The 27,332-nt window shown below is 32.1% G+C and overlaps 3 protein-coding genes across 3 annotated transcripts; all 3 read right to left on the bottom strand.

The window, feature by feature from the left end:
* Positions 1-1,907: 1,907 nt before the first annotated feature.
* LOC108225780 (uncharacterized) lies at positions 1,908-9,350 on the bottom strand. The gene is made up of 10 exons (XM_017400735.2): positions 9,112-9,350; positions 5,885-5,952; positions 5,330-5,355; positions 4,714-4,804; positions 4,254-4,349; positions 3,879-3,947; positions 3,446-3,504; positions 3,232-3,354; positions 2,545-2,616; positions 1,908-2,467 (listed from the first exon to the last, which is right to left on the bottom strand). The coding sequence occupies exons 1-10, from the start codon at positions 9,199-9,201 to the stop codon at positions 2,403-2,405; spliced, it is 759 nt and encodes a 252-aa protein (XP_017256224.1). The 5' UTR covers positions 9,202-9,350; the 3' UTR covers positions 1,908-2,402.
* A 4,683-nt stretch (positions 9,351-14,033) lies between these two features.
* On the bottom strand, positions 14,034-15,442 carry LOC108225788 (transcription factor MYB44). The gene has a single exon (XM_017400745.2). The coding sequence runs from the start codon at positions 15,195-15,197 to the stop codon at positions 14,520-14,522; it is 678 nt and encodes a 225-aa protein (XP_017256234.1). The 5' UTR covers positions 15,198-15,442; the 3' UTR covers positions 14,034-14,519.
* A 4,606-nt stretch (positions 15,443-20,048) lies between these two features.
* LOC108225774 (protein TIC 21, chloroplastic) lies at positions 20,049-25,375 on the bottom strand. Its single transcript, XM_017400728.2, has 4 exons — positions 24,960-25,375; positions 23,985-24,242; positions 22,824-23,027; positions 20,049-20,520 (listed from the first exon to the last, which is right to left on the bottom strand). The coding sequence occupies exons 1-4, from the start codon at positions 25,239-25,241 to the stop codon at positions 20,407-20,409; spliced, it is 858 nt and encodes a 285-aa protein (XP_017256217.1). The 5' UTR covers positions 25,242-25,375; the 3' UTR covers positions 20,049-20,406.
* Between the last annotated feature and the right edge of the window lie 1,957 nt (positions 25,376-27,332).

Genomic DNA, 27,332 nt, shown 5'->3' with positions numbered 1-27,332 from the left:
ATCAGTTCTCCAATTGTTCTGTACGTTATGTAGGAGTAGATTTGTCAACGAATGAAACTCACCTAATCTGGTCTGATATGAGACGTAATAACCAAAACTAAATTGTACTAATGTAAATTCTATTCAAAATGATCTGATTTCTTTAGAGCGATCTCCTCGAACGCGCTCAATCCGTAATTCCTTAATTTACATGATATTTATTATATAAAAATAATAAGTTTATTATTTTTTGAAAATTATATTTACAACATAATTATAAATCACAATAAATGATTTTTCCATCAAATTCATAAACTTTAATTTATGTAACGACTATTTATTTATCCGTCAATTTGATTGATGGTCGTCAATTTGATTGATGGTCATGAATTTGTCAATTACTTCATCAATCTTTTATGAAGTAGCTAACAAATTGACGGAGTGGTCAAGATAAAATAAAAAATAGAAATGGATTTATATGCTCTTTGAAGGCTAAGTAAACCTAAAATTAAAATTTGCAAATCATAATGAAAAGTTTAAAAGGTCTACTCAAGTGCAAATTATCCATCTACATGATGCATGATACAAGTTCTTTTGCTTATTGTTAAAATAAGGGTCTTTCTAGTGTGTGCCCAAGGGCACACATTAAGCACTAAATTTGATGAGTTTAGTGGATTTTGATTGGTGGAGTTGGTGTAAATACAGGGGGGCCATCCATATTTATGATTACATGACCAATAAAAATGCACCAAACTCATAAAAATTAGTGCTTAGTGTGTGCCCTTGGGCACACCATAGAAAAACCGTTAAAATAAATATTTCCCTTTCCTGTCACAACAACAAGTCATCCCGTGCAAAAACGAAAGATAGGCAGACCAGCAAAATCGGATTAAATGAGAAAGTGGTATGGATACTCATGTTCTATAATTCGGGAGTCGGGGAATGAGACTATGAGAGTGAATAAATAATAATGATGATGATAATTGTCATTCTTGGTGTGGGGAAATGATTTGCTTTGCATCGCTTTCAGCGGGGTTGGTGAAGTTTGAAAGGTCAATTCTTTTATGCTCAGAAATCAACTACTCTACTGTACAATACCAGACTTGAATGAATCATACTCCCTCCGTCCCCTTTTACTTGTCCCTTTTGAAAAAATAACGCATCTTAAGAAAAAGTTAGTTGGATATCTTATTTTCATACATATTCCTAATAAATGTAATGAATTAGATAGAATTGTATGTATATATAGGTTAGTTAAACATTGGAAGTTGTTACTTTTTGAAAAAACATACAAAAAGTTGTTTTGAAAAAATAAGTGGACAAGTAATTTGAGACAATTTTTTTTTTTCTAAAAGGGACATATAAAAAGGGACTGAGGGAGTACTAGACACTACTGATGCGGTGGTGCCTAATCCTTTTTTCCCCAACGCCCAGCAGTAGCATGAGTATATATGTTCACAGTACACCTCTTCTTTTTTCTTGTTATTTTAGTGCACGATTTTCCGCAGTGGAGTTCTTCTTAACATGTATAACAATCACTTGCGAGCATCCGATAGTCTCTTAGTTAACTCATAAATATAATATTAGACTCTTAATAAATTAATACAAATTTAAGAACCTCATCTCCAACAAGCCTCTTTATACTTGCTCTTAAGTTCATATTTTATTTTTGTTTGGACTTATATATGACAAAATTTTGAATGCAATTGAAGGGAATGAATAGTTTACCGTAAAAAATAAGTTGCGAGCTATGTAATGACTCTTGGAGAGAGAAGAGAGAACCAAGAGACTCTTAATAATTTGAAACTACTAAGAATCTCTTGGAGTAACAAATTCTTTGTCCCTCCTCAAATTTCAATTTAAGAGATCATTTAAGAGTCTCTTGAAGATGCTCTAAGCATTAAGATACCATGCAACTTTCTGGCATATTAACTAAAACAATTACTAGTTTAATAATATTTTCTTAATGAATACAAACAAGACTTTTCTAGTATTTGTAAATAGTTCCGAGTCTTCTGAATATATATTAACTGAACTCCCCGGGACATATCAGTTTTTACCAAGCAAAAGATGTCACCGCCAAATCAGTCCCCTTGCTAGCCTTTAAAAATCTCAGAATTGGCTAAGAATGTAATGGGCAAGCAACAAAAGCATTACATATTTAGACAGGGTTTCCCAATTAAGTTTCTCAGCCAAAGGCAACACAAATTCTCTTTCCCTGCCAATTTAATCTAGCATCTCACCTACATTACTACATACAAAAGTATTAGAAGCCTTTCTGCATTTTAGTCCCCGCTTTTCGTTCATAGATTGTCTTCTAAAGTTCATGCGGAGTCTGAACTTATCCACCTCCCCCCATCACAGAAAATCTTCTTGACAATGTGGAATTGAGGATATGCTGTGTGTGAGTTATCTATTGGATATCACAACCATCTACTGAAGTAAATGTTCATGAAATATCTTGATGGATTGAAGCCGCTCAAAATCACTATTAAGTTGAAGAAGTTAGACTTTGATCTACAACTGAACTGAAGGAAATAACAGTAAGAAGTGAAGAATACTCACAAATAGGTGAAAGGATGATTACAAAACCGATTGGGTACAAGAAGAAAGTCGTCTTCTCCAAAAATGGAAGTACTGCAACAAGAAATTGGCCGTCTCAGTACTAATACATAAAGCCTTTTAATAAAAGCACTTTACCAGGGTCTTCTAATACCACCATAACATGACAATACAATTATTTGGAAAGAAACTTTGGACCAAATGCGTTAAGTTCAAGAAGCAGCATGATAATCTTATACCTTTCAATCAGCGAAAGACAAAAATTAGGTAACTTGCACAGTTTTGGAAGCAAGTTAAAAACAAAATTTCATCATATCACATATAGTATAACTGAGATAGCAAGTTGTTGCAGCAAAATAATAATATAGCTTCTACATAATTCCTACATAGACCAACTTTTTTCACTCCAACAACCCTATCGTTTGGCCTCTTATGTCTTATATTACAAAAATGTCTTGACCAAATGTATTCTCTAGATCTTTGATTACTGAAACCGACATGTAATGTGTATCATCAAGTAGCCAGAGATAATTATGAGGAATTAATATATGATCTCTATACACATGTCTTGTTTGCTCAATTAGAAAACTACTATTTTAAAACAATAATTGTCTGACATGCAAAGCAAGAAACAACATATTTCCATCAATCCTCTGAAATGCTTGCTTGGGAGAAATATATTTAACTTACCATCATATCCTAAGAAGTTGAGGTAGTGATAATAGGAAGCTGCCACCATCAAAAGCAGATTTGACAACAGGACTGGAATGAATCCATGCGCAACCAAGAGGGGTGATAAAAAATAATGTATCACTGCCACGGAAATACATGCAAGTGTTACTCCAAGTCTCCATATATAGGATCTAAGTCTTTAAAGTTTCTGATAGAACGTCAATGCACGTACCATAAAGTACAACAAACATTGGGAAGAAAGAATTGCAGTGAACGTCAAAAGCATACAGCCTTCACTACAAAATAGCCCAGTTAGTACTGAAATATGCAAATGATTAATTACTACTGAACATACAAAGAAATCCACAGAAATCACATGTATAAAATTGTACACAAAGTGCCACTTGACTCAACTGTGTGGACTGCAAACACTGCTATTATTACAAGTGTGCAAGCAATAGTTCCAGTTTGGCCCTATCTAGTTGGTGGAACACCTCGCGATAAAACATTGAAAAAATACATTATCTTGTTTTTCTGCGCTTTGCATCCACATGGTAAGACTAAAAGAACCATCTAATCCTAGTAGAAAACTGCACAAACTACTGCTTTCATCCATTTATATGCAACATTTCAGACACATACAATGCATTTCCATTTAAACTTACCATTCAACACGCTGCTCCACAACATGACTGTTCGGCGCTTCCTCTCGAAGGTAGGTGTTGGTCAGGAACCTGCACAATGCTATGATCAACTCTCTAAATAAATGATTTGTTTTCCATAATTTCCTCTAATATGTAAAACTATACAACCTAAGATTCCCTAAAGCTTGTTTCTATGAAATTAAGTTTCGCAAATAATTGATAAGACACTTTAACATAAAATTCAAAGAAGATGAACTAGTGCATGTGAATTATTGTGTACTGCATAATCAAAAGAAAATATCACTGCATAATCAAAGAAATATCAGCAACAAGTGAAACTAAGATGCTAGTGCATACTGCATAGTGTATAATTTCTCCAATAAAAGCCATTCTTACCAACCACACGTAGCCAAAAGTGCTCCAGTAACTAAAAAATGGAAAAGCAATACTGAAATGACAACAAAAACAGCATGGCCTGCACTGTGATCGTACCTGTAACAAATTAACACACAAAGCAGATTAAGAATCAGACAATCTATATTAGAAAACATACCAACAGTTACTAATGTATTGTAGTTGTATCTATTCTTTTTGGATGAATTAAATGTAATTTGTCATCACCAAAACAAAAGAAACAAGAAGAATTATGTTCAAGTCAGAAATGCAAAAGCAGTGAGAACCTTTCAACTTCCAAGTCCAAATACATTACTATAGTTACAATTCTCCATACACAAGTTATTTAGGGAAGTTATTTCAAGAATATCTGGACAACAAAATGCCAATAGAGTTCAAGATTTAGTGATTCTGAGATGGTGACTTTGTTGAAGGTTTAATAGAAAACAAAAACAAAACTTACGCTGCACAATAAGCCATGGTTGAAACAGCCAGAAGTAGACTGCAGATCACGACAAAAGCAGGATCATCACGTGCCCACTGGTTCTTAGTTTCTGCAACAGATAATTGGTCCAATAAGGGCAAATATCTAATCAGAAAAATCTAATATTTATGTTCTTATTGATTGAATTAATTAGATAATTCTATTTTAAGTAATAGTCTCATTAAAATTGCTGACAATGAGACAAAAAGTAGAGCGTGTTTGATAAGGTCAGTCCTGACAAGTAGAAGATATTATAAAACTGTGGATTCAGTACTTAATTCATTTAGCATCTTAGATAGGATCTGAGTCTCTAAATTGGAGGTAGATCTTAGATATCTGTATTCAGTAATCAATTTCGTCACATTTTCTCAATAAAGCCAAGAGCTTATATCGTATTGTGCAACCAAATGCTTAAGCAGCTAATATAATAATCAATATATTCCAAGCTCTAACTATTATAATAATATAAAATACAGAAACTCTGTATATCTGTGTACTGTATGCTTGTAAAACAAAATTTTCACTACTGTCAAAGAAAATACAGCAAAGAATAAACCGCATTCAACTCCTAAATGATGTTCAAATATGAACTTACGTTTGTGGTACTTGGTGTGCTGATAGCTTCATCCACAGTTCAGGTCAACATGCAAAATCAAAAACTAAATTTAATAAAATGTCGCAGTAAGCAACTCAATTAGCACTATAAAAACATACCTAGTAGTTAACTATCAATTAAACCCAGTTTGGTCGATATTTACTCAATAGTGAGTTTTACTATAACCAAACCCAGAAGAAAATTTAAGAGTGAGATTTACTCAATAGAACAAAATGTATGAAGACCAAAATATATTAACCAAAGTTGTCCACAATTTTTCACCAATCTGAAAGAATAAAAAATGGTGGGAGTAACAAAATATTACATTCATGTATTTATTCATTAGTTCACTTTTAATATTCATAAGAATTATGGACATCGAGCATTTCACTATATTTTTGCAACTTTTCAAAACATAGTGTGGCTTTTTAAACTATATATCTAAACCAGAAATTAACAATAATTTAAGCCTGCTTTATTGGTAGGTGAACCACACAATTGGGAGCCTGAACAACAATATAAAGCAACATAACATCGGAACTGTTGGATACTTACACAACTTTTGGCGAGGTACATAAATGAAACATTTGCCAAAAGGTATATTCAATGTCCATTTGTTGCCACTGCAAGGATCATTAAATGAAAATATTCAGATACAGATATACAAATTGATTTATTTATTTTCAAGGATCCATATAGTCTTCAAAACAAAATAACAAAAAAAGATTGTAGAGTAATTTAGCCATCTGCACCTGCGCGTTAATTACTATGTATGACATATGAAAGCAGCATAACAAGACACTGAATTTAATGAATATATACATATATCTAAAGTCAGTCTAATACTTTGATTAGTAGTACCATATATTAAGATACATGATTATTTTGGTTATGGAACCTAAAAGAAAGCTCAACTACAATTAGCTTCTACGCACCTAACTCAATAAATGAAGATATAATAGCGTACTTCAACTTATATTATTGGTAGGCGATAGAAAATACAAAAAAAGAGCACCAAGTATATGGTACATCAGCGCTTGTATATAGTAATGGTAGACATTTAAACTGGCAATTTCAAGTACCTCCTCCGAAATAGCCTTCTGTTAGAAGCAAACAACTAATTAAATCATAGTGAGATACGAAATAATACTAAGTGATTGCTCCTTACTTCAAATGTTCTCATTCAATGATGCTTATTCATCTATCAGAACTGTCATTAACCAATATAAAGATGAGCCAAAATTTACTAACAGTAGCACACTGCACACAGAACAAGCTTTGTGCACATGAGTTATCGACAGGAAACTAGAAACAGAACATCTAACCCAAATAAATTCCATTATTCATGGTGTCAGTTTAAAACAGTGTGACCAAGGTGTGAAGCAATACAGCGAAAGCAAGTACTTTACATATGTGAAGGCTGAAGCTATGAGACCCCTAGACAATTTTAAAAAATACTCCTACGTATTACGGTTGAATGAAAAGATATAAAAAAACAGAGGAAAAAAATGAAAAAAAAAATTGTCCAGAAACACTGAAATATGTATAAAGGATCAAAAGAAGAAAAAAAACATGAGTTCAGTATGTCCGTATGATATAATGCATTTCACGAACATAATTTTAATATTACAAATTGTGAAAAAGTAAAGTAATTCAAGATTTACCTCCTTGATATCGATTATATATATTAATAACACTCGAAAAAAATACACATGAAGATTAAATACATATTAATAGAGAATAGAAAAACATGCATCTACAATTTGAGATATTTTCAATATTGTTAAAATATACAAAAAAAATCCTACTCTTTTCTAGTATTATATATACTTATTTTATAATATTTACAGAGTATAACATTAAAAGATATCAATATACTTAGCAAAAAAATATCAAAATATATGACTGGTTCCATAAAAACAATAAATTAAATCATTAGTGTAATGCGTAACTGCAAAACGTAGTAAAATTATATATATATACAGAGAGAGAGAGAGAGAGTTAAGTTCTATGGAGTACATATAAACATTGGAGTATTGGAGTACAAATTATAATTTTTTAGTTTAATCATAAATAATATCTCTGATTATCCAAATTTATATATAATTTATCATTTATAAGTAGTATTAAACATAATTATCAATTAATCATTAATATCTTTCAACTTTAACAAGCATTAAGATTGGTGTTCTGCTTATAAGTTATATTGCAGAACATAATGTCCTACGATTTATAAAAGTAATTGTTCTATCTTTTGATTACAATGTTTATGTTGTAGAACATAATCTGCAGGTTGTCGGATGGTTACAAATATTGTAGAACATAAAAAATGAAGATTTTGGATGACTAGATTATATTGTATGAATCATGTACTCCAATACTCCAATATTTTTGTACTCCATAGAACTTGAGTATATATATTGTGGATAAATATACAGTAAGGATCTTGACTTGTTTTACTCTGAACGCATTGTAACACTAACGCGCACGCTTGAGGTCACCTCGGGCCTCAGAAGCTCTCCTACATGTCAGAAGCAATTTTGACGCTCATTGGTTTCCTTAGCTTCAAAGAATTACTCTACCAACTCAATCAATCTCAGCACGAAGAACTCGACCTTGGACACCGATTTACAGCATACGCCAAATATATTTATTTAAAATAGGCCAATTTCTCAGGTAGAACTGTTGTGATGTGATTCAAGTGCAGAAATCAGTAACATATAATAATTAATATGTTTTCATCCTAAAACAGCCTAGTGTCCATCATTTGAGTGTCCCGGCTCTCGAGATTGTTAAATAAATAGTTTGTCAGGTGACGTAGCATCTTAAAACAATCCTTGGAAAATTTATGTGAATAATAGGTATCTTCAGATTTTACAAGCCTTACTTATTATGTGCCTATACATTAAGTTAAAAGATATAAACACTTCTTCGACACTAATTAGTAAATTATTTACCATGCTACTCACCACAAAGGAACTCGAATTTCGATGCTATATCCAACCACGCACATTTAGGGGCCGTTTGGTTCATGGTTAATGCTCCCGGTTAACGGTAATCAGAAACTCAAACCCATGTGTTGGTGTTTGGATTAACAATTTCGTTGTATAGAATGAGAACCTCATTCCCAGTTAGTGGATAAATCATTTTACACCCATTGGAATACCCATTTCCATACCCACCCACCCACACACCCACCCTAATTCCCATTCCCACCCACCATCCAAACACTCATTCCATTCCATCTAAGTGAAAGCAGCCTTGGAGTGTCTATAATATGGTTGCAAGACATGGAGTCCAAAGGAATAACATAGAATTTATTTTAATTTTGTGGTCAAGTATATAGTAGTTCCTCAGTTCTATTTCACATGAATTCAAACTAAGGCTAAAAATTACAAATTAACAATAGATACTTCCTTCCCCCCGACCCTGATTCTAAAAATTGCAATCACTTAATTTCCTCTTAACATCATATTCTCCGCCTTAATTTTCATTTCAATGTTGTCTAATTATATTAGTTCCAACCGAACAGGGAGTAACAGAAGCACATAAATACCCAAAACAAAGTCACACACCATCCAATCCAGAACTTTCCTACAAACACAACATCTAAGCTTACAATGACATGACAACTAAACACATGAATCTCAGAGGATTACACATTCTAAGCACACGAATCTAACAGAATTAAACATAAGCAGCACAGCAATTGAACAAGATCTGATCCATGTGCATATAAATTGAAGAAATTCAAACATATAAAAGGAGAATGGCGAGTAAACCTTGATAATTCTGCGAAGATATTGGGGGAAAACGGGATTGGCGCGATAGTTTTGTGAGGGCGTGCGGCCCTTGGACACTGTTGGCAGCATCTTCAGATGATGATGATATATATATAATCAGTATATGGGTTATAATTATTACTATCTGTGCAGGATGCAAAATGGAAGAGATCGATGAATGAACAGATCTCCCCGTTAATTCAATAACTCAATCTATCACCACTGTGATCTAAACACTCACTTCTAGCTCTTTTTTGGGTCGGATCTATAACCCACGCCATTTTTAAGTCATACATTTTTTTTTGTTGAGTTTTTTTATAAACAATTTATTCATTAAATTTGTATTTAGAAAATCAAAATTACGCAATCTATACTACACTTATACTATACTATAATAAGTCAACATGGGTATAATTTGTAATCCAAAGTTTTAGTTATATTTTTTGGTTTGGTACTCTCCTTTTGGTACTACAAGTCTACAAATGTCGAGTCTATTGGTATTATATTATTAAACAGTTTCAAATACTAAAAACACTCATAACAATCCATTATCATATAATATTTCAGCAAAAAGATTATAATAATGTTATTAATAAGATTATAAATATACAATTTTGAATATTTTCTTTTAACAAGAACCTTCATATAACTTTTTTTTAACTTTAACGTGTTCTATTTCAATATAAACACGAACCAATACATAACTCTTTTTAACTCTAATCTTAAAAATTATTGTCGTCAAAAAAATCAAGATTACAAATTACGTTAAAATTCGATTGATTTGATTACTGAATCTTTCAAAAGTATTAAACGATCGGCTATGTTTGGAAAAGATTTGAATTTTCTGATTTTTTTTATTTTTAAATCTACGTGTACTAAATTCGGATTAAATGTACTAAAATCTTGAGGGTTTGTCCATTTTCAAGTAATCGGGAGAAAATATAGTCAATTGAATTATATAATTTAATTAAAATCCAATCTATTAATACTAAAATACTAATAAAATGATGTTAAAATTTAAATTATAAATAATAAATTACGAACTATAAACCCGCCCGTGCTTCGCACGGGTTAAAGGCTAGTATATATAATAAGTCAAATTTCAGATTGGTGAATTTTTTCTATCTATAATAATAAATTTCAGATTGGGTATTGTTTTTATCTGTAATAAAAAGATTGAGTATTAGTGTTATATTTTAACTGTTCTATTTATAACAAGATTGTGAAACTGTCCAAGTTTTTTTTTGACGAAAAACAAGGATTTTATTAAGCATTCAAATCGTGCAAAATACAATCATGAATCGATCTAGGAACAGAACTCTGATAATACGACCTGACAAATAATATGATTCCCTAGCAACTTTGATGGGCAACCGTATTAACAGACCGTTTGACAAAAAACAATTTAACCTTGTTTAGATTTAGGAGGTAATTCCGGCACTCCTCAACGATCTAACCAAAGTATGATCTGAGCATTGCCGTACTTCTAACTGCTTGCACCAGAACCTAGCAATCGGATTCTACACAAGCTTCCCTCCATCCTCGAGCATCCATCCAACTTAGCGCTTTCTTAAAAGCCATAGCTTCAGCTACTAAAGGTGAAAACATGACAGGGTCAAACACAGCCTTTGCTTCTATCAGATGACCTACAGAATTTCGAGCCACTAAACCAAAATCAACTCCACCACGATCTTCAAAAACAGCAGCATCCACTGATACCTTAATTGTGTTTGGCTACAGCTCCATCTCCTTCTGCTAAAGGCTGGAGAGGAGTAACAAAACTTCTTGACTGATTATTTTTCATTGTATAAGGTGCTGCTTTGCATCCGCAACTGTTTTATAAATTTTCGTATGTCTTTGGTTCCAAACTACATCGTTCCGTGATCTCCAAATTGACAAGCACAAAGTTACAACCTCTGCATATTCGGCATTACTGCAGGTATTGAACATAACCTGAAGCCACGTTCTGAAACAAGTGGCCATTTGAAACTGAATATTAGGGAACATAGTAGCCCAGCACTGACGAGCAAAACTGCAGTTCACTAATGTATGCACAATCGAATCCTCTTCCTCTTGGCAAATTGGGCAAATAACTTGAATTGGAACATGTTTCTGATGAAGTTGAGTTAGAGTATGAAGACAATCAGATAAAGCCCTCCATACCAGATTAAGAACTTTTGGTGGAGCTTTTATACTCCACAAGGTTTGCCAAATTTTGTCATTCTCCTCCATGTTCCAGTGACCCCTACGAGTTTGCAAGAGTCTGTACGCCGATTTAACCGTGTAGTTACCCGTTCCTTCAAGGCACCAGCACAGTTGATCGTCAGTATTTGTCTCAAATAAAGGGATGGCCAGCACACACACCTAGTCTCTTTCATTCAGAACATCCTTTACCACCTCAATATCCCTTTCCCTGGATCTGTGCGAAACAACGAAGCATCAACATTATTTTGTAAAGGCTCTAGCATAAATGTAATATAAGGGTTCTCATGCACTAACAGCCAGGGTTGCTCAGGAATTTGAATTGTTGAAGCATCACCAACTCTCCGACGAGCCCTTTCCTTAAGTAATTGTTGAGCTCTTCAAGGAGACCACGCCATATAAAACTTGGATTGTGGTCTAACTTAGCACGAAATATATCTGATGAATCATAATATTTAGCTTTGTACAATCTCGAGACAAGGCTGTTAGGATTATTAGCCAGTCGCCAAAGCTGTTTACCTAACATAGCAATGTTGAAATCTTGAAAATGTCTAAATCCCATGCCTCCAGCATTTTTATGTTTCGTCATTCTCTCCCAAAACATCCAATTGAGTTTCGATTTATTGTTCTGACCTGAGTTCCACCAGAATCTTGTTAAACTTTTCTCGATATTCCTTGTAATATCTAGCAGAAGAAAGAAAACGTTCATGACATAAGATGGCAGGGTCTGAGCAACATGTTGAATCAAATTTTTTTTTCCAGATCTCGAAATATAGTTACGTCCCAATTACGAACATGTTTAATCAGAATTTCCTTTCCAGACCTCGAAATATGGTTAACCGTCCCAATTACGAATTCTGGAATCAACCTTATCCTTCAAGAAGCCAACAAGTTAATATCCAAGTTTAATTAGTTTCCGAATTCTGTTTGAATGTTGGATACATATAAAATCTTAATTCAAATTATTTTGAACACAAGATAAATTTGTATAAAGTGCAATAGACTAATTATATCTCAATAAATAGTTAAAATATTATATTGTTTAATATTTCCAGATCTTTTATTTAAAATTTTAATATCTTTCATATCTTTCTTTTCATTCAAATTTACAATTGTTAATTGAATTGATGATTGGTTAATTAAATTGGTGATTTTAATAACTATTAGCCTACTTGAATTCGTGGTCTCAAGGTCATAACATTTTTTAAAAAAAATTGCAACATGAAATATAGGAGAAACAAGTAAAAAAATATTATTTGCGAAATTAAAGTTCAATATCATAAGATCCCACTTTACAAAACGTTTTGCTACAAGATTAAATGAAAGCGTTTTGAAATCAAGATTATAAGATCACAAATAATTTAAAACACTACTGTATAATTTTGATTAAAACACTAGAGTAAATATTCATAGTGATTTTAATTCTCTAAAAAAATACATAGTGATTTTAATGAATATTATAGTCTAATTATTTGATTTTCTTCTCTCAAATCATCAATCAATATATACTTATATAAAGGAGAAGCGAGAGGCGTGTAGGTGTCGCCTCTCACATCGCTCCGTTCTATTTTTCTAATTTTTTGGAATTTTTGGATGAAAAATATCAAAAATTAGAATTATCTTCTTTAGTTTCAGGTATATTAGAAACAAGTCTCAGAATCTGATTTTGTTTCAGATTATTTATGGAATATAGTAGCTTGAAAGTTATAATTTGATTTTGTTCAGGTATATTAGAAGCAAGTCTCAGAATCTGATTTTGTTTCAGATTATTTATGGAATATAGTAGCTTGAAAGTTATAATTTGATTTTGTTTCGGATTATTTAATTATGGGAAAGAGTAGTACACAAGTCTCTCTGCATCTAGAAATACTCCTATAGATTGTAGGGTTTTGGATCATCTAAACACAAACTCCTCTATTTCAATTTCAATCTGATTTAATTATGGTAAAGAGTAGCACACAAGTCTCTCTGCAACTATAAATACCCACACAACCAACTATAAATACCCACACAACCTCCTCTCTTTCAATACCACAACCCTACCTCTCTCTGGTAATAGTTCTCTGGCTCGATTTCTAACTCGGTGGTGCCGTTCTTCTGCAACGATAAGTGAAGAATGTTTATACAATATTAAAAAAATAAAGGTTGTTGCAAACAAAGATAGTTATAGACCGCTATGTGGGAGTCGACAAATCCAAATACGAAAAAAGAATATAGTCTTGACATGATATTGATGGATGATATCAATAAATTAAATATTATTTATGTATGTTTTTGGTTTTTCTTTTATAATATTTGTTTTATTCATTGGACATGTTTGTTGTTGTTATTTTTTTTATGATTTACTTTGTATATAGGAAAAAATTATTCATGCATAATCTGTTTGCTCCGTTCAAGAAACTTTTAAGTGAGGAGTAGTTATAGACCGCTATCTCACGGATTTGGATTAGATGTTTTTGTGCATAATCAATCCAAAAAAATTGGAAGAAGGAGTGACAATGTAAGAACATGATTACTTTTAAAAAAAACACACAAATAAAATTAAGATTCGTCATGCATTAAATTGTTAATACGTGTATTAATTTATTTTCATTTTTTCACCGTGAATTATATTCCAATTTTGCAATTTTATATATTAGTATTGGTATTACATCAAGATTTTTATAATATAAAATTTATTTTATCTTACAAATAATAACTTGGAAACATTAATATACATTTTATAGACAACCACAAAATTATTTAATTCTACAAATATTAATAATGCATCATTAATACTACTATAATTTTTATAGACCGTCGCAACACGCGACTTCTCAACTAGTTCATGATATATAGATCATACGAGGAGAAAATAAGAATGCTAATAATACTGTTTTAAAGTCATCAGAATTAACTGAACACATTTTTTTTACAAGACTTATTTTGAAATTCGAAATTATGAGATCATAAATAATTTAAAGCAATTATAATTTCGAATAAAGTACCATAGTAAATATAGTAATTTTTTTTCTTCACTACTATGTGTTTTGCCAATTTTTTTAAAATTTTCCTCCCACCAACATCCACCAGACCACCACATATGTCGATCCATAATCAAACAACATGTGTACGAAATACCACACCCTCCAAAACAAATTTGTTCTAGATCGATTTATCATCTTCCCCTTTAATCTGCGTTACCGATAAACAAAATTAATCCCTAATCAATTAATTCCAATCCTCTTCACCCCAGCATTCCTCACTCCCCCTTCCTTCTCAAAGTAATTCCTGACCTCCACCTTGATCATCTCCTTCATCACATTAACCACATCTTCACTAACCCTAACAACTCCCTCCCCATTCTTTTCCCCTCTTTTCTCCTTTATGTCATAATAATCCGTCCCCGTCCCCGGCAAAGACAATGTCAGAGCCGTCGGAGGCTCCATCACAAACGCTTTCTCTTTCCCCGCATTCCAATCCTCCGAGTTACACGAATCACTGATCTCCGATCCGTTCTTATCACTCACACTCTCCGATCTTTTCATGACTCGGCAGCTCCGCTCCTCGCTTCCGGGAGAGCTAACGAACTTACGCTTGAGAGTCGAGTTCCAGTGATTCTTCACCGCGTTGTCTGTTCGGCCGTTGAGAAGCCTCGCAATCGTCGCCCACTTGTTACCGTACTGCGCGTGCGCCTTGAAGATGATATCGTCTTCCTCCGCCGTGAACGCGCGGTGCTTCACTTCCGGCGAGAGCTGATTGCACCACCGCAACCTACAGGACTTCCCTGATCGCCCGGGAATGGAGTTTCCGATCACGGTCCAGTTCCGGGCTCCATGCTCGTCGACGAGCTTTGTGAGCAGCTCGTCCTCCTCCGCGCTCCACGGGCCCTTGGTACGATCCATGTACAATAGAGAGAGAATAGTTTGAACAGTAGAGAGAGAGAGGCGGTTGAGAAGTGAGGGAGAGAGGGGGTTATATAAGACAGGGGATTAGGGTAAAAAATTAAACGGTTCAACAAAAAAGACGTTTCAGTTTTGTAACTGACTTTTGGTTACAACTTACAACTGGCTCAGTAATGCTGCTTTTCAAATACTCCACTTGGATTGGGGTGATTTAAATTTAATTCGAGATGAAATCTGGTTTTGGGAAGATACTCCGTTAAGCGTAATTAGCGACATTATTTTGAATGTTTTAAATGAAGATTTTATGGTTAATTGGTTGGGTTAATTAGCGGTTTAAAGATGACAGCTGTTTTCCATGAAGCTAAGAGAAGAGATGGGGGAAATTTCCTGAAAAATCTCGTGACCTTTGAGTCATTAAGACGTGTTTGTTACCGTAATTTCGTAAATGAGAGCATCTCCGAGAGTAATCCCTATATTTGTTGTCTAAAATTTTATAAAATAATGGTGATTTAAAATATAGGTAAGCAAAAAATTGTTTTACTCCAATGGTATTACCTATACCTGTCACCTATAATTTAAAAACTACTCCATCCGTTTCAAATTACATGTCCACTTTAAAAAAATCATATAGTTTAAGAAAAGTGGAAAGTGAGAAAAAAGAGATGTATCAAGTCATTAATTGAAAATAATATGTGGTGTATGGTTGATCTTGGAAATATAAATTACTAATATGTGAAGGATAGTTGGTTTTGGAAACATAAATTTACATTGAAAGTTGAAGTGGACAAGTATTGTTTCGTATCAAGTCATTAATTGAAAATAATATGTGGTGTATGGTTGATCTTGGAAATATAAATTACTAATATGTGAAGTAGAGTTGGTTTTGGAAACATAAATTTACATTGAAAGTTGAAGTGGACAAGTATTTTGAAACAAATTTTTTTCTCTAAAGTGGACATGTAATTTGAAATGGAGGGAGTAGTATTTATTCAATATTTAAGGTAATATATGTGAGAAGAGATAGAGTTGAAGTACATATATTTTATATTATAGGTAATATTGATGATGTGGCATTATATGGGTTGGATTTTTGTTACCTCGAATGAGGGGATGAGTTTTTTCTCCCCTAAAATTTCTGAGGATATGGAGTTGCGTTGGAGTACTGATTTTTAATCTTAACCCCTAAATCTTGTCCACCTAGACCAAATATGAGTAAGGAGAGGTTGCACTGGGGTTGCTCTTATTAATTTTACTAACAATTACTTTTTGTTGAGTAGGATTTTCACTGGTCATGATTTTTGTCCCATATGCATGGAACATGATTATTAATGAGGTTTTGGTTAATAAAAGCCCTCCACCTTAATAAAAAATGGTTGCTATGGACACACACTAGAAAATCCGTTTGTTATACGATGATATAGGTTACACACATTATTCTATAAATATTTGATTTATTAAAAAATATCTAATTAATATTTTTAAAAAATTCATCAATCCACTAATTACATTTTGATTTGATTAAAAATTCTTGATATATTCAAAAATAAGTTTTGATAAGTCCTTTATAAAATCTGTATCGATAGATCGACTGATTAGTTCTAATTTTCGTTTTTTAGTTACATAATGAAAATTTTACTCTCTCCATTTCAAATTAGATGTCTACTTTTTAAAAATCACATAATTTAAAAAAAAAGTAATTGCTGACAAATCAATTGCATGAAATGATCGTAATATGTGGAATGAGATTGATTCAGGAAATATAAATAAAAGATATGTGAAGTAGAATTGATTTTAAAAATATAATTTTATATTGAAAGTTGAAGTGGACAACTAATTTAAAACGAATTTTTTCTTTTAAAATAGACATGTAAATTAAACGGAGGGTGTAGGTGAAAAATATCATTAAGTTGTATAATTAATTTGAATTTAAAGAATTGGTTTGGATATAAAGAAAGAAGTCAGTAGTTGTTTGTTGTTTAGTCGGGAAGTGGGACAGTGAGATGGAGAAAACGACAAAATATAGTTGCAGAGTGACAGAGTGGCAGGAGAATAATAAGCAAAAAGCAAAAGGCAGTCCCTCCAATTCTTCTGCATCAAGTGTGAACACTGTTTTACAATGGAGTGCTATGCATTCTTTGAATATTTATCCTACTCATACTCTAAAACGTTTCATTTTTATTTTGTATCCCAATTCTCTGAATGTGATTATTTTAATTTACTCCCTCCGTCCCTTTTTATCTGTCCATTTTGGAAAAAAAAACACATACCAAGAAATACTTGATTGTATAAACTTTTTCATTAAATACCTCTAATTAATATCTTGAAAATGGTGGAATACCCCTACTTTATGTCTTGAAAACATGAATTCAACCAAGTTTTAAATAAGTCAAGCCTTGAAAATTGAAATTATGTAGATATATTTGAAAAACTATCATTAAATTAGTTTTGAAAGTATAAATGGACAGATAAATAGGGACAAATTTTCACTTCCAAAGTGGACAGATAAATAGGGACGGAGGGAGTAATACTTATGAGTTTGGTTCACGTAACGGATAATTTAATATTTATGAGATAAGACTGTTAAATTGGAAAACTGCTAGTATTTTATTTATGAATTATTTAATGGAAATAATTGGAGTCAACTAACGAGTCATCCGGCAATCCATATGAGTTGGCCACCACGTAACGGTAAGTCTAACAGGTAAGAGTTGACAGTTGGATTGTCCAGTACCCATCTTTGACTTTCCAGTCAAATCTTATTTTAGTTTCCCAATTAGCTTTTTTTCCTTAAAAATGCAGTACATGTACCCACAAGTTTTACGTTTATTTAACTTATCCGTCAAATTATGTAAAATTAGGAATGTACATGTACAGAGGCAGTTTGGGTAAATTTAAAAGAAGTGACTTCTTACTTGTAACAAAGAAGTGGAGTATAAATGAGAAGTAAATAAGTTAATAAAGTGTTTGGGAAAGAAGCGAAAGCTGTGAGAAATAAACTAGCATTCTCAGCTTCTTAAAATTGCTTCTACTTCTTTACACAAATGAATCAAGAAAAGCAAAAGCAGAAGTAAGAAGCAGCGTTTGCTTCTCACAAACAAACACCACCATAATTTAGAGGAGTCTCGGCGTAAATAAGCCAGAGTACCTTTTCTAGATAAAACAACCAACATTTAGTTTTTTTAAAAAAAATCATTATACTAAAAAGACATACTCCTTTTGTCCCTCTCATTTATTTACGTTACTTTTTGACACGTTTTTCCACACTCATTTAAAGTATACCTCTATAATATATTTTTTAATTTTTTTTTCTAGAATAATAATTTGATGTTTAAACTTATATTCAAAAAAGAAAATTTTAAAAAAAAGTTATGAAACTATACTTCATAAGAGACTCGAAATGCGTGCAAACATGGAACATATCTAACTTACTTCAGATATAACTTTCTCTAAATTTATCGAAGTAGAATATTTAGACTTATTTTCTGGCTGCCGGTCATTCTTCCAGAATCAAAATGATCTATGTAATTTTTAATTTTAACTAATGAAAGCAGTAATAAAAATAAGCACTGTTGTCTCACACAAAGCGTCTTTTTTCTTATATAGACACTTACATTAATATACTAGTCCTGTAACCCAAAAGTTTGGTCTCCTCAAAGTAGTGCACATGTACTTTGTCTCCTCATTACTTGTGAATTCAGAGCATATTTTATTAAGATTTTGTTCACTTCAATCCAATGCCACAAGATTTTATTCTGTTTATTGTCTAATCCAATGTCATTATGCTCACTACTTATTCCTTTGGCCACACTCAATAATTTAAGATCCACAGGGTTTCTAATTTAGTTGGTACTCCCTCCTTCCCATTTTAATTGTTCACTTTGCACAAATCACACAAATTAAGAAGTATTAAATGTGATATGTTGTTATCATTGCCATGCATTGGTTATACAAATATACTACTAAGTTTTCATTCATTTTGGTTAAAAGTCAACATAGTTTGCATTGTAAATAATGAAAATTGTGTGAACTAGTAAATGTTAACATTGAAACTTGTTATAATTTGTATTGGACAAAGAAAATGGACAAATAATATGGGAAATTTTTTCTTGACAAAGTGGACTATTAATATGGGAAGGAGGGAGTACTAATCATCATAGTCCATGACAAACTTAACCACGGGGAGTTGTACAATGCTAAAAGTCAGGTTAAAATTTTACATTTCGGGATAGCCGATGGGCAGAGAAGCTAAAAAATTGGATGCGCACTGTACCAAAAAATAAATTGGTGGTGTTTGTTTGCAAGAAGCAGAAGCTGCTTTTGGTTTCTGCTTTTCTTGACCCATTTGTGTAAAGAAGTAGAAGCACTTTTGTGAAGCTGAGAATGCTAGCTTCTCTCTCACAGCTTCTGCTTCATTTCCAAACACTTTTTTAATTTATTTACTTATCATTTCTACTCCACTTATTTACTATAAATTAACCCAAACGACCCCATTAAGTCGTATTTTTATAATTTGCTATATAATTATGTAGCATATCGTTAATTGTAGTTTTTCTTTCACGGATATGTCAATAACATACTAGAAAGATACTTGATGACTGCATTGTAACTTGCTCTGATAAATTGTTCCTAGGATCTTTAGTGCACTAGACTAGCGAGGAATAGGATCTGATGGTTTTCGGTTCTTTCGCAGCCATCCAAATGTTTCAGCAGTTTATGCTAAAAAAAACGGTTTTCCTGTAGTGTGCCCAAAAACACATGCTAAGCACTAAAATTTACAGGTTTAGCTTATTTTGATTGTAAATTTTAGTGCTTAGCATGTGCTCTTGGACCACTGCATATACAAAAACTACATCAATCAAAATGAGCTATATGCTTAGGATTTAGTGCTTTGTATGTGTCCACGGGAACAACCAAACAAACCTTTAAAAAACACATTCACAATGCAATTTTTACATGTCCCTGCACTCTTAAGCAATCAAGCAAATTCTGCAGCAACCAACAGTCTAGCAAATAGCGATTAAAGCACAAAACATGTGTCTTACCTAAGAACAAAGTCGCTAACTTTAGCTAGGTACATCAGTGAACTTTCATTTTCACCTTTTGTCTTGAATTCTGAATGTGATTAGTTAATTCAGCTTATACTCATGTACCATTGTTGAAAGTTTGAACACTGTACTTCAGACATAGTGGAATTTAGTTCAGTTGATATTCATGCTACCCTGGCAATCGGGATACTTCTCGAAGGGGGCAGTGTAACCGTGCGCAACAGTTCCAAGGAACAGACAAGCCCCAAGAAATGAGACAGGATGGTATTTGCAGATGCCTGTTATTACAAAGCATGAATTAGCAACTATATTGCCAGCAATGCTGAGATGGTTTGTCCTACTTGTAATACTTGGAAACCAACAATTTATGACTCAAATAGTCTAACTTTTATACAATCTATTGTTAAGTACTTCTCTATAGGGGTGAGCAGGAAAAACCGAAACCGCAAAAAAAACCTAAAAAAACCGAAAAACCACACCGAAAAAAACCAAACCGCAAATAAAACCGAAAATAACCGAGATAAAAAACCGAAATTAGTGGTGCGGTTTTATTTTCGGTTTTATACTAAAACCGCACCGAAATTAACCGAACCGATATATATATATATATATATATATATATATATATATATATATATTAATAGTAATAAAGCATTTTAGTCATTTTAAAACTTCACATCTAATTTTATATGGAGTATCTTCTTCGTACTTGCATACTTGCTGAGTCACTTAAACAACCGGGCACCCAAATATTTGGAGGAGCGCTTGATCGAAAACTAGGGCTATTGTGATTTGCCACAAAGCTGAAATATTTCTGCTGTTAATCTGCTGATCAAATTTTATTATGAAACCTATTCTACTTTTTTTATTTATGTACTTTTTGAACATTTTTTATTTGAATTTCATGATTAGTTGATTTTGGGTAATTTTATTGACTTGACATCATCTAATTTCTTGTCAAAATACGTATGTTTTAATTTTTATTGTGTATTAAGGTTTTTTTAGATAAAAGTATGTAATGTTTCCTATATCCTCATATAGAAACAATAGTAAATAGTAACCGAACATATTGTACATGTTCATGAAAATTTTATATTTTTTTAAAAAATTCATTATGCACAAGAGTAGCAAATAATAGTGGAAAAACCGAAAAAAAAACCCGCAACCGACTAATGGTTAACCGCAACCGAAAAACCGTTTTAATTGGTGCGGTTACGGTTAATGATGATTAACCGAACCGAACCGCATTCATCGGTTTGGTAACGGTTAATGTCCGGAACCGCACCAAACCGCACCATGCACACCCCTACTTCTCTACTCTGGAAATGGCCAAGTTTGTGTAGTTTAGACATGCACCATTCCCACAAGCATGAGATAGCTAGCTAAAATGTAAAGTTAAAACAATCATAGAGAGATTGAGATTAGTTAGCAATCGAAGAGCAAGCCCAGAACTGTCAACAAATTTATCTTTTGTCACAATAACGAAAATTATAGCTATTTCCACTTTTTGTTCAATCTTTGTCTTTCTACTCCCCTCCCCTCTCTTTAGTTTTTTTTTTTAATAATAATAAAATCAAATAGATAGTCAATTATCTAGCATGGTTGGAGCAAGACATTAATTTTGGTTAGCCAATAATTTTACTTTGTTTGAGAGTCAAATAGATACCCACCCTCGGAGACGTTATAACTTCCATTCTCTATTACAGCTTATCTAATTCATGTTTATCCTATTAATAATTTCTTGTACTCACTATGTTCCTTTTTTCTCGTCTCTGGACTTTTTGTGCACTTTTTAATGCTTAAAATAAATAGACTTAAATCTGAAAATTTTTGTAAATTTTATTTGTCATAATAATTAATTTCCTAAACATCTATGCAAAACAACAATTACCAAACAGATTATTAATTAAGGGTCGCGCTCAAGAGAGAACCAGTCCTTAAAATAGAACCATAGAACCACTAGGGTTCTGCTGCAGAACCCTAAATTTTAAATAGATTTTTAGGATCTAAATCTAAATACATGTTTTTTTCATGTTTTTTCATCGTTGTGTGTGTTCAAAAATAATTTTAAACTTAATACATAGATTTTGACATTTTTTTGCATGTGAAGTTCTGCTGCAGAACCCTAACTAATACTTAAGTTCTGCTTAAGGGTTCTATGGTTCTCTCTCTAATGGTTCTCTCTGGAACATGACCCCTCTTAATTAAAAGTATGTATTTCGTGCTGCAAATAAGTGAAGCAAGAAATCGGAGGGGGCTGAAGGAATATTTTCATGTCAAGTAATTTGTCACCTTAAACATAATATACAGTATTATGCAATTCTTTGGTCACATGATCTAACTTGAACTTTGAAAAAACCTTGTTAAATAGCTACCTGTTATGCAATATAAATTTTTTAGTATAAGCCTTGGGAGTTAAGAATCAATCTTAACTTCCCAAGGCACCTAACCTCATATAATGGTAAAAACCAATGCAGCTTGCCTTTGTCATGTATAATTGCCTTCTAGAAGAATCTTTAAAGTTCATATACAAAACCAATAAGATCGAACTGAAAGGTTTGGAGAAAAATTTGAGAAGTACCTGCACCAAGAACACATCCAACGCCAGAACAGGACTGCTCATAGGTGAGACACCTTGGTAAAATGGATTGCTTGATGTGGTCAGAGACTTAGCCATCAACCACCCTACAGTAGCTTGCATGCCAAGCATAGCAGCACCCATTCCCAGAAGGTTCACAATTATGCCATTTTTCAAGCTTTGTACCACATCAGAACGGGGAGGAGCCTGACATAACAAATATTTGGTTTCCAGCAAAAATTCAACATATTTAATAGAAATAAAGACACATTAGCAGATATTTGATACTTGCGTCCACTCAAAGAGTCCTGTAGCAGCCCGCGACACACAAACAAGCATATTATGCTATGTATTCTCTTGTATTAGAATTTATATTCCTCTTTCATTATGATTAGTCATCAGTCATTGGGACTTCTTGTATGTCTAGTCATAGTGTGCTTTTGTATTGCTATAAGAAATTGTTTTGTTCCTAAAAATTGAGATCCCAAGCATACTATAGCTAACTGAAAGCAGATGAGTAACATGACTTGACATGTGGGTGTAGTCTAAGTTGTACATCCTCTTTTATCATTTAACTACAGTAATTTAACTTGGGCGACTCAACATATTTTTATCAGAGAGTTTGAAATGCAAATATGCTAGATTGTGTTTACATTGAGGGAGATGATAAAGATTAACTTAATAGCTGCCATGTCACTTTTATGTTAAGATTTTTAACAGTATTAACGGTGAAAACCTATATGAAAGTTTTACATTGAATAAGTATTTGACTGAAAACTTTTTTGAGTTGGTGATTCAACTGAAAGTTTCAGTATAGTACAATGATGATTTAGCTTATCTACCCATAAATTAAACATTAGCTAATAAAAATACCTATTCTAATGCTGTATATCTTGAAGATTCAAACTTCAAATATTCGAGTCTTGTTTAAGTCTTGCTTAAAACTAGACAAAGTATTTAAATTTGAACTATCGATGCTAAATTTTAATGTTATATTTTATAGTAACTTAGATCAAGAGGAAAAGAAATTCAGAAATGTATCCATGAGAAACAACTTAAAAAGAGTGAGTTAGCCAACTTATAAACAAGGAAATGATTAACATCTAACAACATATTTGAGATCTTCTGAAAAATGATAAAAGAAATATAAAATAAAGATATCACCTTGGAAGGGCTATAGGCAGTTTTTTGTAGCTTATCAGAAAGACGAATATAACCATACGACCAAAACACTGCAATGAAAGCAGCTGCAATACCACCAGCAGTTGCATAGAATGTAACAGGTGAAGTAATCTTTCCCGTAACAACAATCGAGAAAGAAAGAATAACAGCAGATACTATAGTACACGCCAGCTGTCCCCAAAATCCCAAGTTACCCAACCTCTTGAAATACCTCGCAGTCTGTTGTAATCTCTTGGCGACCTACAACAACAGTTAAAACCTTTCAATGTTGAACCACTTTGAAAGACATTAACTATATTATCCTCTTATTCTCCAAAACTTTAAAGGCAGGCAATATTTCTTTTAAATTGCATAACAAATTGACTAGTATCCATTAACATAAGATAAATGAACTCGAGATATTTTCACATAATAACAAGATAAAAATGAATGAAAGAACTTCACAAGTGTGCAAGTTTTGTAATTGGAGCTAAACAATCATTAATAATACAATGTCTTTTCTTAATTTTGCTGACCATTAAACAAAAATGTCAAACTTTTTTGAGTTGACAAATATAGTGTTAGAGATTAATGATCGCAATCAGATTGTCATACCTCTTTGGGAGAGCTTATAACATGGTATTCATTGTTCCACATTAGTCTACCTCACTCCAGCTATAAAACAACACAATTGCAAATTTTAAAATAAAGGGTCTTTAAGGAACAATCTATGTATCCACTTGAAGAAATAAAGTAGAGGTCATGTCTGTGTCCAAGACATATGTATTATTTGAATCATAAATCAGAAAATGACACAATGCTAAAACTGTATAAACAATCCACAACAAATGAAGCACGCACTGTTCATTTAAACCCTAAACCCAGAATTCACAGTATAAACTATACATTAATACCTAACACAAATATTAAAGAAACTACAAAAATGCAAAACAAAAATAAAAATAACCAAGAATTGACCTGAGCTAGTTTTGCATCTTCTGTCTCATCATTGGAGGGCGGTGCATAAACAGAAGAAATGGGAGCAACCCCAGGTGTTATTTTCCTCTGATTTGATCGAATTTCACATAAAGATTGAATTTTGAGGGGAGTAGAGAAAGATGAGAATGAGTGAGAGGGGTTGCGGCTGAAAGAAATTGAATGGCTACAAGATGAAGTACGGCGAGAGTGTGACGAGGATTTGGCCGTAAATATAGATGGAATACAGGTGGGACGAAATTCCGGCAACAAAATAGTTTGCATGACTTAGAAATCTTTGAGTTAAATTATGGAGATATCACGAGAGTGTGTTCAAGGACTGACTGAGACTTGCTCACAACTGAATTTCTTTCTTTTTTTATTTTTTAAGTGCTGCTGCAATACAGCAATAGGGATCGATATTCTAGCCCGTTGACAACCGGGCGAGTATAGTTTTCTAGAACCCGGTAAAACGGCCCGAATCAAATTGAACAAATTGAGAAATTGGATTATTTTTTTTCTAATTTGATTCGGTTATTATTTTATTATTTTATATATTAAAATTTAATATTCTTATTTTGATTTTGGTTGTAACAAACCTTTCACTCAGATCCAATCAAATCGAACAGGACATATAGAATATATATTAAACATATTTATATATAATAAAATAATATAAATAGTATAATTTTGAATTTTGATATATGAGCGTAGTGAGACTTTTGTTTTCTAATTTATTTGAAAGGATTTTGTAGTAATTTTATAAGATTCATGTTTGGTTCGGAAAGGGAGAGATTTTTTTTTATTTTTTTTGTAAGATCTACATACACGTAAATGAATTATATCGAAATACAATAAACCGTATCCGGAATATCTTTCTTTCAAAAAAGTTTACCATCTAACCGAAAGTTATGCAAGCACAACTCCGGACGTTTAGACAATAAAACTTAAATGAATTAGAAAAGAATACCCATGAAGGATGAAAAAAGTCACACCTGGCTCCAAAGTATCTTGAAAAAAGGAAACAGACCAAACAAAATATAAATCAATATACAAAAAAATAATATATATTTATATAAATTTAATTAATGTAAAAAAAATAATAAATCTAATAAAAAGAAAAGAGAAAAAAAATGAAAGAATATAGATATATATATATATATATATATCAAAAATAGAGAGAAATAAAATAATGTAGAAAAATTAATGGGTTAAATATCAAAGTGGTCACTGAAGTGGATGTCATATATCACTTCACTCACTGATCTTAACAAGGTATAATATCAATCAAGTACCTCCAAATTTTAGTTTAAGGAGTAAAAATATTATTTATAGAGTTTGACACATTATTTTTGAATACTACCATGACCAGGTATAATGTTATGACTTCTAGTATTTATGATAATTTATTTAGATTTTATAAAGTTTATTTACTATTTATTTTTTATTATGTATTTATTATTTTTTGTTTTAATTAAAAATAAATTGTAAACAAAATTGATAAAATCTAAATATATTATCATAAATACTAGAAGTCATAATCTTTTATTTGGTTGTTATAGCATTGAAGAACAATGTGTAAAACTCTATAAATAATATTTTAACCCCTTGAACTAAAATTTGGAGGTACTTGATTGATATTTATTGTGACTTTAATGACTGAAATGATACCCCGTTAAGATCAGTGAGTGAAATGATATATGACCTCCACTTCAGTGACCACTTTGATATTTAACCCAAGATCCAAAAATTAATTAATCTCTAACCAAAGGAAAATCCTTTGGTTAGACACATAAAAATTTATTAATTTAACTGAGGAATAAAATAGAGTTTAAAAAACAATTAAGTACTATATTATATATTATGACCATCAAAATGGTAACACAAATCATAAAAATGGCACTGAAAGCCATTAACGACACAATAAAGTCAATCAATAATGACCCTATAAATGGTACCGAATATTATATTATCTAATATATACTAAAAAATGAATTATCAATTTAATTACATTAATGATTATCATAAATAACGTTCAGTTCATAATAAAAGGTCATTAAGAGATAGAAAAAAATCTAGCTTATATTGATTTGGAATTTACTGCTTGGTTCATGGTTTGCTCATATGATACTATATGTTTCGTATTTATTCCAAACCCATTCATGATGTTGTAATTCTTTTTCTTAAAACTCATGCCTCACCTCACCTGTCGATACAAAATAAATCTAATGACTCAAAAATATATAAAAATTTAATTAAAAAATATTTTAAAATAAATACAATTAAACACTTAAAATTTTTTATGACAATCATATTTTTTTCACCACTCAAACAAACACATCATATCGCAAAAATAATACCTCAATTTCATTAAGC

This window comes from Daucus carota, chromosome 6 (genome assembly GCF_001625215.2).
Source record: "Daucus carota subsp. sativus chromosome 6, DH1 v3.0, whole genome shotgun sequence".
Taxonomy (NCBI): Eukaryota; Viridiplantae; Streptophyta; class Magnoliopsida; order Apiales; family Apiaceae; genus Daucus; species Daucus carota.
This window is presented reverse-complemented; position numbering and strand designations above follow the sequence as displayed.

Bases quoted from the DNA above. Each gene is read 5' to 3' on its own strand.
- LOC108225780 (XM_017400735.2), bottom strand. From the start codon at position 9,201: ATGCTGCCAACAGTGTCCAAGGGCCGCACGCCCTCACAAAACTATCGC. The intron at 5,356-5,884 runs GTAAGTATCCAA...CTGTGGATGAAG, and splicing joins TGTACCTCGCCAAAAGTTGT to CTATCAGCACACCAAGTACC. The intron at 2,617-3,231 runs GTAAGTTAAATA...TTCTTGTTGCAG, and splicing joins CAACTTCTTAGGATATGATG to TACTTCCATTTTTGGAGAAG.
- LOC108225774 (XM_017400728.2), bottom strand. From the start codon at position 25,241: ATGCAAACTATTTTGTTGCCGGAATTTCGTCCCACCTGTATTCCATCT. The intron at 23,028-23,984 runs GTGATATCTTTA...TTGTTATGTCAG, and splicing joins CTGCCTATAGCCCTTCCAAG to GCTCCTCCCCGTTCTGATGT. The intron at 20,521-22,823 runs GTACTTCTCAAA...TTGTAATAACAG, and splicing joins TGGATGTGTTCTTGGTGCAG to GCATCTGCAAATACCATCCT.
- LOC108225788 (XM_017400745.2), bottom strand. From the start codon at position 15,197: ATGGATCGTACCAAGGGCCCGTGGAGCGCGGAGGAGGACGAGCTGCTC.